General features: G+C 34.0%; 1 protein-coding gene across 1 annotated transcript; it reads right to left on the reverse strand.

Annotated features, from left to right (window-relative positions):
• Positions 1-224: 224 nt before the first annotated feature.
• Positions 225-7,467, reverse strand: LOC133182473 (NFX1-type zinc finger-containing protein 1-like). Its single transcript, XM_061317320.1, is given in 3 exon segments — positions 225-1,026; positions 1,172-3,930; positions 3,932-7,467. Coding segments are annotated over 3 exon segments (6,849 nt in total). The 3' UTR covers positions 225-472.
• Between the last annotated feature and the right edge of the window lie 5,851 nt (positions 7,468-13,318).

Genomic DNA, 13,318 nt, shown 5'->3' on the forward strand with positions numbered 1-13,318 from the left:
TATAACATTATCAATAATTTTTAGTAACAAAAATGCCTATCCTGTCCTGTAATATAAATTGGAGATTAAACGGATTTACATAATTTTATGTACATTTATTTATTTGTTCCAGGTTATATTCAAAATTTAAAAAATGTATTTTTTATCATTTAGGGTATCTTTATATAAATAAAATATAAAAAGGGTGTTCCTACAGTATATATTGTAACATTGCTCAGTAAAAGTTTGTTTATATTTTAAAAAAAAAATATTTTTAACCCTGATACGTAATGTTTAAAAATCGTCAGAAATAATGTGTCTTTCTTAACTTAATGAAATGTCTCGTCACATAATTCATCATTAATTTCTAAAATCAAATTGTCTTTCTTCTTGCAATACTTTTCCTTTTCTCTCTTTTTAATTTTAAACAATGTTCTTGATGTTTTCACGCTAGAGATTAAACAATGACATAAAATCCATAGCAGGCTTACTCTCAGATTAAAGTCTGAGGTTGAAATCCTTGATTATGCGTTTCCTTTTTTTCCAAAACCGGAAAATCTTCCAGTTGGATGGGTCTGTTGGGTGAATTATTATTCTGACCACTACTGAATCCTGTTAAGGTATCCCTTTTGGTCGTTTGTCTTCGTTCTTGTATCCTTCCTACATGATTTTCGAAAATAAATGGAGCGTAATTTGTATTTTTTGTTTTTCGCTTGTTTGAACGCTTTCTCTTTCTTTCTTCTTCATCCTGGCCTTTGTTTTTGATAGGATTGAATGGTAAATATCCTTGTTTAAGTTCTTGACCCTTTCCGTGTGCATCGTTTTTGTGCTTTGGACTCCACAATTCCTCTTCAGGGATTTTCAAATGAACAACATTTGTCTCTTTGTTTCTTCTTGTTTTTAGCTTAGCTCCTTGTCCAATGTGGTATTCTCTTTGTTGTGGTCTCCCTTTTCCGCGCAATTGCTGCAAAGGTTGCAGAAAAACTCCATCATGCCTGCAATCAAATAAACATTTATCCATGTCCTTCATCTTTGAAAAGGGATGACCTAAAATATAAAGTAATGTTAATTTGTTAAATCCTCAGTTTATTATACACTTACATGAATATGATGATACACTGTATACATGTATAATGAAAAACAAACAAGTTCCGATGAATAATTTTTACTTTAGAAATTAAACCTAACTTACCATTAATACAGATTTTCCAGGTACTAGCGTGAATATCAACAACTGCAGTCAGTTTCGGAAACTTATCCGCAGCCTGTGTCCATGCTTTACCAATACTTGTAAGAAATGGTATGAAATATTGTAACCTTTCTAGAACATCTTCTGTACATTCGCTATTTTCCCCTTTAAGTTTTACAAAATACTTTTGTATGTCTTCAACGTTTTGTTTAAAATCTTCATATTTTTCACAAAAATGTTGTTCATTATGTAGACGTTGTTTCTGTTGATAAATCGAGTCCACATCTAGAGCAGAAACTGGTTCATTATCAGTGACCTTATTCTCAGAACTTAAGTCTGTGTGTGACAATTTGACATTTTTTTCAAAATAAACGTTATATAGGGTTCCACTAAAGAATTTCCATAAAGCACTTACAGTATTCATCTTTTTATATATACTTTCAAACGTCTGATTTCCTGGTTGTTTTCTCGTCATCAGATATCTTGAAGATGTTAAAATGGATTTGGCAAATGAAAACAACACGGTATTTGTCTGCAAAAGAGAGTTTTCATTTGCAGCCAAAAAAGTTCCAAATTTTGCAATATAGTTTAAGCAATCTTCCCCGTTACTGATAAGAGCTGGAAAAGCAGGAAAGATTAGCTTTACTGATGTTCTTTCTACCTGATTTCTAATCATATTAAGTGCGAGTTTCTGCTTCTTAAGTTCAACATTGTAACGTGGGTGCCACCTCACAATCGTAGAACATTTTGGACATCGTTTTATAGAGAAAAAATCGCCAAAACTTTCCATATAATCATCAATACTTTTGGAATCAAAAATATGCCCACAGTCTTGAAGCTCAACAAAGACAGTTGATTTGACAATTGAAATCTTCCCAAGTTCGTTCTTGTTGCACTTTTTGCAAAGTCTCGGGCAAGGATCTCCACAAAAGCCTATGCATTGATGACCACAAATCAACTTTTTATTGCATCTTTCATTACACTTTGCACGATTGCAAATCTCAAAACATTGCTGAGAACATTTGTAATGGATGCATTTCCAGTCGCATGGTCTAATGCACATTGTACATACTTGGAAGCATGGATGGACACAAGCATGATGACAACATCCGAGACTGCATATACCAGAACAGGGTCCACAATAACCACACGTACTACTTAAGCACTGGTGGCCACATATAAGAAACTTTTCACAAACCTTTTCACATTCCTTGTGTTGAAAATTATTTTCACATTCTGGGCATGACCCCTGACAAGTGTGGCCACATAAAAGATCAGTTTCGCATGGTTGCATACAACGAATGTTTTCGGCTTCCTGTTCTGAACATATTGCTGATGATGTGTGTCCGCACGCTAATTTTACAAGTACGCTGGTTTTGCACGGTGAAAATCTGGAAAGTTCAAAGCCACTAAAATTTTTCAGGAAGCAGAATATTTCATCCTCATGTTGACAATCTAGTCGAATGATTTTTACCTTTTCTTTGCATGATACATCAGCAGGGTTTCTACAGCATTCAATGCGTACACTGTGTCCACAGGATGGTATTGTTTTCGTTGTTTCTTTCCAACATTTGATGCTTGCATCACAAGGATTTACATAGCATGGTATTTCAAGAGAGTGATTGCATTTTAGCTTTTTTAGAACCTGAACTTCACACTGTATGTTAACGTCTTCGATATCTGTGTTGCAAGGTAAAGTTTTGACATGTCCGCAGGTTAACTTTTTCTCTACCGGTTCTTCACATTTTATTTGTGAAATGTCCTCACAACATTGAACATCTAACAGGTGGCCACAGAGCATTTCCTTTTTCACTCGAGCTGTGCACACACAGGGCTCTGGATGATGACATCCTTGATGACATATATGTTCCGCTGTACACATTTTACCGCACATTGACTGGCATTGTGCATTGTGTTTCTGGTAACATGGAACAGGCACATTCTCATGATGACAATTAAATTTTGACATTACCGTTTCCATACACAGGATTGGTTCGTGCTGTTGATTACAAGCGATTTCAATTTCATGTCCACAATTCAGTTTTTTCTTTACAAGTTCTTGGCAAGGATTCTTTTTCTGATACATACTTGGCAGTTCGTGACATTTTCTAGTATAGAAATGATTACAGTTGCGTTTTATGTCCAAAGCAATTGCCAAGGTTAATGATGATCTGTGCAAAAATCTCAAATTTCTTTTCTCTGTGACATCTTCTACGCATTTGTAACCTATCAGACTCATGTAACATGGTAACTTGGCTTCATGCCTACAATTGAGTTTTTTAGTGACCATTTGTTTGCACTGATATTTTTTAACATCAACATGACATTCAAGCTTTATTTCATGTTTACAGCTCAAAACCCTCTTCACCATTTCTCTGCATTTATATTTCTGCGGACTTTCACTGCAATGCATTTCCACTTCATGTTCACATGGAAGTCTCTTAACAACGACCTCCTTGCATTTATATTTTTCATGATCAACATGACAAAGAAGCATACAATGATGGCCACATTTTAAAATTCTTTGAATCGAGACATCACATTTATGTTGTATCGGGTCTTGAAAACAACACATTACACCTCTGTGTCCACAGGGAAGGTCTTTACATACTTGTATTTTACATCTAATGGTTTCTTGGTTAATATGACAAGCCATTACAAACATATGATTGCAAGGGAGGCATTTCTCTACTTCTATGCTGCACTCACAATCGTTGGGATAATGACATTGCTTTTTACAGTCATGACCCCTTTTACATTGAACACTGTTTATTGCATGTTATTTCTATGTGACGAGGGTCCCTTGGGTGACAGTATAAGTTACATACATGCCCACATTTCAATCTAAATTCACATTTGAGGGAACATCCTCCCTCGGGCACTTCGTCAAAGTCATCGAGATTTACAGCTTGTATGCATGTTGATCTGTGATTTCTGCAGACTAACGGAACTCCTTTTCCAAGTGCTCCACTTTGTTTTAATGTTTTTAAAACAGCTGTCCACAGTTTACATTTGTAAGAATATTTCTGTATGAATTCAAAGTTGCCAATGACGTACAGACCAATTTTGGCTCGGGATAATGCCACGCATACCCGATTTTCTTTATCGAGGAAACCAATTTTTCCTTCCCTATTGCTTCTGACGAGAGAAAGGAGAATAATATCATTTTCTTCTCCCTGATAATTATCAAGAATTGAAATTCGAATTCCTTCAAATTCACTCCTTGGCATACGATTTCGTATCATAATCATTTGTCCAGAGTAGGGTGTGAGGATAGTAATTTGTTTTGTGTTATAGCCTTGCTTTAAAAGATATCGCGTTAGGCGTTCGATGTACAACACCTTGTAGTCATTTGAATATGTTTGGGTGTCTTCTTTCTTAAGTTCTTCAGCATTGTGTGACACAAAATAAACATTTTTTTCAATACCCAAGACGTTCTCGTAATCTAGTACATTTTCATTGTCTACCAGCTTCTTGTAAACAGGACGTACCAACTGCGAGATTTCCGGACGCATACGATGCTGTCTCTCAAGACAAACATATGGTAATCCTAGATTTATCATTCTCTCGAACAGTGATAAATCTAGATGATATTTTCTAGCTAGTTCAAATACCGCAGGTTTCGGTTCTAATTGCTTATGATCGCCGATTAAAATGAGATGTTCACAGTATGAATTCAATGTTGCAATAATGTGTGCCTCTAGGACCTCGGCTGCCTCCTCTACTATAATTATTCGGGGACCTATTTCTCTCAGAACATCCTGATAACGAGCCGCCACTGAAGTTGTCATGGCAATAATTGCTGAATGTGAAAGGATTTCGCGATCAATCTTCTGTTTCTCACGTGCATATTTTATTGAAATTTCTTCATATTTGATTCTCCCTGCATTCAGGAGGTGTTCCGCTTTCCTTCTTAGTTTTTGGATGAAGTATCGATACATCCTCCATCTCTGATCTAGGGGTATTCTGCAAGGTGGGCTTAGGAACTCTTGAATTTCAGTCTTTTTCATAACATCACCTTTAAGAATATTATTTTTCCCCTTTCTGACGCACTCTTTCAGCAGTTTTGTGAACACTTCATCAAAGTCACCATTCTTCAAAACTGTATCCGCTATCAATTCGAAACTGACCCCTATTTCTTCAAAGTCAGTACAAACATCGTAATCGTCGTCATCGATATACCGCTCTTTATTAATACGCTCAGCCTCTGTTTCTATGACAATTTTTTCTTCGTCTTCATAATGGAGATCTTCAGGTATGCTTTTGTTTTTTGTGGATTTTGTTATTTCAGATTTTACATAATCTTTCAATGTAGTTTGAAGCAATGACTCGCAATCAATTTCCAACCATTGTAGCATATTGAATTCATTTTTGCTTCCTACTAATGTTTTTACTTCTTTGACCCAATCCATTAAAATTTTTTCACCAAATATATTCTCATAAGATTTTTTCAGCATCCATTTGATTTTCAGCATTCTTTCATGGCATTCTTGAAGCTGATTCAAAAAGCCCTTTTCATCTATTTTCAAACCAGCTAGGTGTCTTCGTTTGTACTTTAAAGAGAATGCCTCTATTGTGGGATTTAAGCATCTTGAGCCAACACGAACAAGTTTTGGTGCCCAGTGACTTTTATTTTTAGGATCTAAAAACTTCACGATACCCTCAATGAATTGATCTAATGCATGATTTGTGTAACAAACTATCAACATTGCTGGAGATGTTTCATTGAAGTGTTCTGTTTCTCCAATATTGTTCTTGGACGTTGGAAACGCTTGATTTATTTTTCGTTCATTCATCCAATGCTTTCGATTGTGAAGCAAACATTTTGCTATCGTTAAGCCAACATGCGTCTTGCCTGTACCAGGTGGACCTTGTATAATCACAAATTCTCTCGTCAGAGCGCATTGCAATGCCCTACATTGCGATTCATCAAGATTAAGCTCGTCTGGTGAAGGCCAGTGTTTTGAATTTGATTTGAACAGGCGACAGTCTTCTTCAGATCCCCTAGTATTCTTCTAAATGTAGCCGCCGGAAATGATCGGACCCAGGTCGTATTCTATATCAGTATTGTCTTGCACGTAGAGCGGAGGATAAATGTTCTTCTGACCCTCTAATAAGTATCTACCAAAAGGTAATTCTCCATCGTAGATGTTCTGTAAAGAAGACAACACATGCCTGTAAGACTCAAAATAGGCTGCACTTTCCACCATTGTCATCGGTAAATGCATGGGAACATCTGATTTATCCTGTCTTCTGATTTTTATTTTCAAGGTGCAATCTTTTTTTATCCTTTCATAGTCAGTGTTCTCGATTACAGCAAAATACAGTGTGTGAAAGTTATCAAGCGACATGCACAGTAGTGATCCGAACAATAATCTTTTGCTTCTTTCCCAGTTAATGCGACTGACATGGGTTTCATCTAATTTGATTTGATATAAATAGCCACCAGTGCATGGTTCTTAAGAAATGATAATAACATTTTTGTAAAGTTTTACGTCTTGCAACTTTTTTATTTCTTTGTTTGTGTTCAGTGCTTTTGTTTTGATGTATTCATAAATACCACTTCTCAGCTGAGCAATGCAGTCTTCCCTTAATAGCCGGAACTGGACGTCTAAATAATGGTCTAAATTATCGTAATACCCCTTTGTTAAATTTTTCCTCAGGAATGGCTCATGGAATATATCACCCCTTGAAGGTAGAATCGGTATTTTCCGAAAATTATTTGGTGGTTTCCTCTTATCCTTTTTGTCCTTCCATTTTTCTACGTGGGATTTGACTGCTTTGACAGACAAACTATTTTGGATGGCCTCAACCTCATCCTTTATGCTTGATAATCGGTTGGTCAAGGTATCAGTACTGCTTGAGAGTATAAGTCTGGCTGTCGCTGACCTCAAATAAGTACAAAGTCCTAAACAGTCTAGAGCTATCGATGGAATTTTGCAACATTGCTGCCGTAAAACAACAAGAATATTTCCTAGTATTTCCAGCCATTCTTCGTTAGCAATTGGTGACCTTATCTCGATTCTACACAAAAGGTTACTTATGTGAGAGTAAAACTTTTGACCAGTTATTCTTGAGAGAATTTTGTTCACTTGAATTTGATATAACTGGTTATCACAAGTAACAATTATGGCAAATACACTCAGAAATAATAAAGATTGGTCAATATTATCAAAGTCTAAACCGGTTTCTTGAAAGCGCTCTTCAGACCAATTGGTGCTCTCCAATATTTGATAAACAGGTAGGTTGCTGAAAAACTTAAGATCTGAGTGGGAGTATCTTTTCTCACTTACGTCCATCGTTATTATAACCTCCTGGTAACCTACAAAAAATTGACAGTTACGATAAATTTATAGTGACATTTCCCCCTAGCCAACCCCCTCTCCCTGAGTTCAAGCCTGTCTATATAATAAGAGGATTCCTTCACTGAAAATAATTTTTTTTTTTCGTAATTATAGACAGGTTTTTCCCTGGGAAGTCTTATTACGGTATATTATGGCCTTTCATCCTGCAAACATAAGAGTTTGGAATATATAGTGAAATAACTTCACAATAATATAAATAAATAATGCAACTTTCTATAAAAATGATTCCCTGTTCCGTGCAAGTGGTGTTAAGTTCTCTTGAAATCTTTCTATTCGCCATTTTTTTCAGTAACATTATTTAACATTAAAATGTGAAAGATTTTTGAATTGTTTTACGATCTCGTTTTGTTCAAGATTTGTTGGCGCTCAAGTGAATTTTTTAAATAAATTGTTTTTCACAACGAAATATTTTTTCTTAATAAGAATATTTTAAAATCAAAACTCGAAAGAAACATTATACATTGATACACGTTTTCATAAACTCTTTTTTTTTGTTTTGTTTTGTTTTTTTGTTTGTTTCTTTTCTTTTTTTTTTTTTTTTTTGTAAGTGGGGATCCCCTGGAGTTTGTGCCTTTAAACATACATGTTTAGAAATACTTCAGAATGATTGAATAAAATCTGCATTCTGGTCTAGGCTTCAGGGTTGAAAAAGTGTCTACATTGTGTCTGCCTATTGCAACAATTAGTGATCGTGCATTTCTTAATTTTGTTAAAACGTTAGCTTTGATTGTTCAAAGCTTTCCAAAGGAAAGTTACTTAATCCTGTTATTCATATTCATTGTAAGATTTTGCTACAGAAATAAAGTTTTCATGAATTAGATAATGAGATGTTGCTTAAAATTTGTGAACAATGGTACTTAACTAACTTATGCGTGGACGCTTCATGAGAAATGTTCTAAGAAGTCAATTTTAGTTTTTATTGAAGATCGAAAAGCTTATTTTGCCATGAAATAGAGGTCTTTTAGGAAGATAACTTTGTTCTGTTTGAAAGCCGATAATACGTAAATGTGGAACCTATAATTACATATTTCCTTAATATCAGTAATCTCATGTAGAATTTGAGCAAAATAGTAGAGCGGGTAACATTAATTGCTAGATTTGATGCACTCTTGTTTTTGACAGTTTTTGTGTTCACATTAAATCTCTTTAAAAATGTGATTTTTTTTTCAAATAAACAGCATTTTTAGGATTTAATATCCTATTTATAGTCTATACAATACTAGTAAGTTTTAATTATTGATTGAAGAAACTTAAAACCATTTCTATATCACACTCAATATAAATACAGTACGGTTGTACTATTAAAAAAGGACACAATCATCATGTTTTTATTTTTAAAGAAGTTAATGTTACCTGTAAAAATCTTCCGCAATTCATTATATCACAGTAAACAGCTCTGTTGTTAGTTACATGCACTTGTTTTGCTTTCGATTTTGATACCGAGTAAGCCAGGCATATTCAGAAAGAGATTACGTAACGTTTCGCAATTTTTAAAACTTTCAATGAGATATTGTAGTGAATTGAGTATATATCACAGATACATAGCATCGTTTTTGAAAATTGAGGAGGCCGATTATAAAACTCGAAAATCCTTTTTTGTGTGGAGGGGTGAACGGTTATGTTCCAAGTTTTTTAATAAGAGAAAATTTAATGTTTTTGAATGCATTAACATTGGAGAACTTGACTATATAGCAACAAAATACAAATGAAGGGGGGGGGGGCAGTCCTTTCATTGAACATTTTCATAAAAGTGTAGGGGTGGAGTGTGGTGGGATTTCCAACTTTTTTTCGCAACCAAATTTTATTAATACATTATTAATACCATGATTTAACTATACCGGGGGTAGGGGGGCAACCAGCCTTTCAATGAACATTTTTTACAGAGAAAGTTATGCATGTTTGGGGAAAAAAGTGGGGGGCACCCCTTCCTGCTACTACGTACCTGTTTTTGTTAAATAATATTTGCTATGAATGTCAATCTAGCAAAAGACGTCAAAGCAATAACTTAAGGTTTTGCCAAAGGTCAAGACGTCCAAAAAAAGTATTTTTACAATAGCTCCAAAACTATGTGAGGTATAAAGTTAAAACTTTTATAGTTTATAAATATATCATTGATTAACAGATAGAAAGTATAACTTGAAAACAAATATTAAAAAAAATAATTTTCTTGAGAAAAAAAATGTAAAAAATTAGCATATTTTAAAAAAAAATGCACCTGCTTAATTCTGTACTTTTAGTGAAAACCATCATTGCAGAAATAATATATGTTTATCAATGAAGGGCAAGTTGGACGTGAATGGTCTCTGAAAGGCTGTTATTAAAAGCATGACATGTATAAAGACAAGACCCCTATAAAATCCGCCATTTGCAATGTACTTTCGGTTTCAAATCTTTACATTTGGACAAAATAAACAGGGAAAACTATGGAACGCCAAATTAACATATATTCAAATATTTGAACCTATTTTCAAATAATTGTACCTATCTTCAAATACATGTAATTGAACCTATCTCTAAATGAATTGAAGATAGGTACAATTGAATTAAAGATAGGTCTAAATGAATTAAAGATAGGTGTAAATAATTATACCTATCTCTAAATAATTACACCTATCTTCAATTCAATTAAAGATAGGTTCAACTGAATTATACCTATCTTCAATTCAAATAAAGATAGGTTCAATTGAATTATACCTATCTTCAATTCATTTGAAGATAGGTACAATTGATTTGAAGATAGGTACAATTGATTTATAGATAGGTACAATTGATTTAAAGATGGGTACAATTGGAACATATCCACAAAGGATTTGAAGATAGGTACAATTCAATTATACCTAGGTTCAATTCTTTTTCTGTTATTGAAAATAATGAAAGCTCCCTCTAACAGTTCCCTCCTTGTTCAGTTGTTCAAGTCGCTGCGCAAAGCATTTTATAGGGAGTAGTTGTTATTGTCAGTGTCTTAATAATTAAAGATGGGTTCAATTCAATTGCACCTATCTTTAAATCCATTATACCTATCTTTAATTCATGGCATTTGTACCTATCTTCAAATCAATTGTACCAATCATCAAATCAATTGTACCTATCTTCAAATCAATTGTACCTATCTTCAAATGAATTAAAGATAGGTAAAAATGAATTAAACCTATCTTTAATTTATTTGAAGATAGGTACAATTGATTTGAAGATAGGTACAATTAATTAAAGATAGGTTCAAATATTTGAATATATGTTAATTTGGCGTTCCGTAGAAAACAACTTTCAAGAGGCTATCGAAGTCCAACTTGCCCTTCATTGATAAACATATATTATTTCTGCAATGATGGTTTTCACTAAAAGTACAGAATTAAGAAGACGCATTTTTTAGAAATATATGCATTTTTTAGACAGAATTTTTCTCGATAAATATTTTCTTTTAACATTTGTTATCAAGTGATACTTTCTATCTGTTAATCAATGATATATTTATAAACTGTAAAAGTTTTAACTTTATAAACCACATTGTTTTGGAGCTATTGTAAAAATAAATTTTTGGACATGTTGACCTTTGACAAAACCTTAACACAAAGCCATCCTGGCATAATATCACACACATACACATATCAGAGGCAAGATTATTAATTTGTTAAGATTACTCACTTCTTTGTACCGCATATGCTAAATGTCCAATGTACACATGCAAACATGCATTTTGAAGCTATAAAGCCTTGCGCAGATCTGATTATCTAACAGATATCACATGATGCCCGATTTGATATATTGCCAGCAAGAGGCCATGGGCCGTAACACTCACCTGAGTCATGCTGGCCCTACTGTATTTAATAAAATTTTTAAAATCCTTCTTTATTTACATGAAAATTTTTGCCCCATATAGTGATCCCACCCAGTCCAAAAAGGGTCATAGCTGCGACTATGATGTCCCAAATTTTTGTTGCAATATTGTAATGAACTATTTCAATGACAGAAAAAGAATGTTTAAATAAACTTCTGTTGGTCATATTTGCAATGGAAGAACTTTTTTTAGGCTTTGATTGAAGCAAAATTACATTTGTGTCGTCCTGTACAATAATTTTTTATATCATACTACACATTCTATTGTACAGAAATCTTTCTTCTGGAAAAAAAACAAACAAACAAACAAAAACAAAAAAAAAACCTTTATTTTAGTGTAATTGATCATTAAGGTTGAAATTACATGCAGATTTATCATAACAGCACATTTTAACAGCAAAATAAAATTCTCAAATATGCAGCTCATATTGCTTTATTCCACAAAGTAACATTGAGATGCTTCAATATCAATATACTAACATCAGCATCAGAGACTATCAGAGAAGATACTTTTAAATGTTTTCTTTCCTGCATACATGCATTAGTATCAATTGATCCCTTACTTAAGCCCACCCTAACTGAAAAAAAGACTTGTATCCACACAATTTGAGAAATGTTTAATCTTAGTACGATTTAAAGGGACCACTACTCTTGTTAATGCTTTGATCCCCGATTGTGGTCCCCACTACACTTTCAGTGTTCAGGATTTACATACATAAAATTGAATTTTATTGAAAATTGAACTACCTGAGGATGCTTGCAGATTACTATGACAAATTATAGTTAATTTGTTCTTGAAAAGATTTCAAAGATGTTTAAAAAGACATTCCCGGGGAACACTTTGTTCCCCATTTCCAGCCCCACCCTACCCCTCTTGGGCCATGATTTCAACAAATCTGAATCTACACTTCCTAAAGATGCTTGTCTATTAACATGCCTAGCTGCTCATGTAAAGATTTTTTAAAAGAATTTTTTCATTATGAATTTAATCCCCGATGTGGTCCGATCCTACTCTGAGAGCCAAGTTGAAAATCTTGAATCTGCACACTACTTGAGGAATATGACCAGTCATAGTCTATCTGTTCGTGTGAAGATTTTCAGTATCTATTCCAATGCAAAAATTTGATCCTTGATTGTAGCCCAACCCTACCCCGGGGTCACAAACTCGCAACTACACTATCTGGGTATCTTTATATATTAATATGTCTAATAATCATGTCCTTTCTGTTCTTGAGAACATTTTTAAAAGATTTTTTCTTATAATTCATGTAAAAACTTTGATCCCCATTGTGGCCCTTCTTACTCCAGGGGGTATGATTTGAACAAACTTGAATCTACACTAAGTAAGAAATTTTTCATGTTTAGTTTCATATTTTCTTGCCCTGTGGTTCTTGAGAAGAATTGGGGTATTTTAAGGCACCCACCATATTTTTGCATTTTCTCTACCTTCTCTTTACCTTCCCTTGGCAGAGGGTGTAGTCCTTCTTTTGACCAACTGAATCTCTATATCCTAAGGATACTTTGTGCCAAGTTTGGTTGAAATTGGCCGAGTGGTTTTGGAAAAAAGATGAATTTGTGAAAAGTTAACAACGACGACAACGATAGACAACGGACAAATTTCGATCAGAAAAGTTCAATTGAGCCTTCTACACAGGTGAGCTAAAAATGAAAATAGGCAAAAGACGGTTTAGGCATCAGTCTGGCAAACATAGGCAAGTAAAAGATGCACCCGGGTTGTTGCAGATTACCAGATTGACCATTTATGTTATTTCTTGATGTCCTTTCTCTCCCTCTCTCTCCTTTTGAGCAGCGTATTTTACTCTTAACTTTAATTTGCTTTATTTCATAGATATTAAACTGCCATTTGTGTATCCTTAACAGGTTGTATTATACTCAGGTTTTGTTTGTTTTGAACATATTTGTATACACAAAATATACAAGGTGGCCGTTA

Source organism: Saccostrea echinata, unplaced genomic scaffold (assembly GCF_033153115.1).
Source record: "Saccostrea echinata isolate AGI-Se365-2 ecotype Australia unplaced genomic scaffold, CSIRO_AGI_Sech_v1 ptg000009l, whole genome shotgun sequence".
Taxonomy (NCBI): Eukaryota; Metazoa; Mollusca; class Bivalvia; order Ostreida; family Ostreidae; genus Saccostrea; species Saccostrea echinata.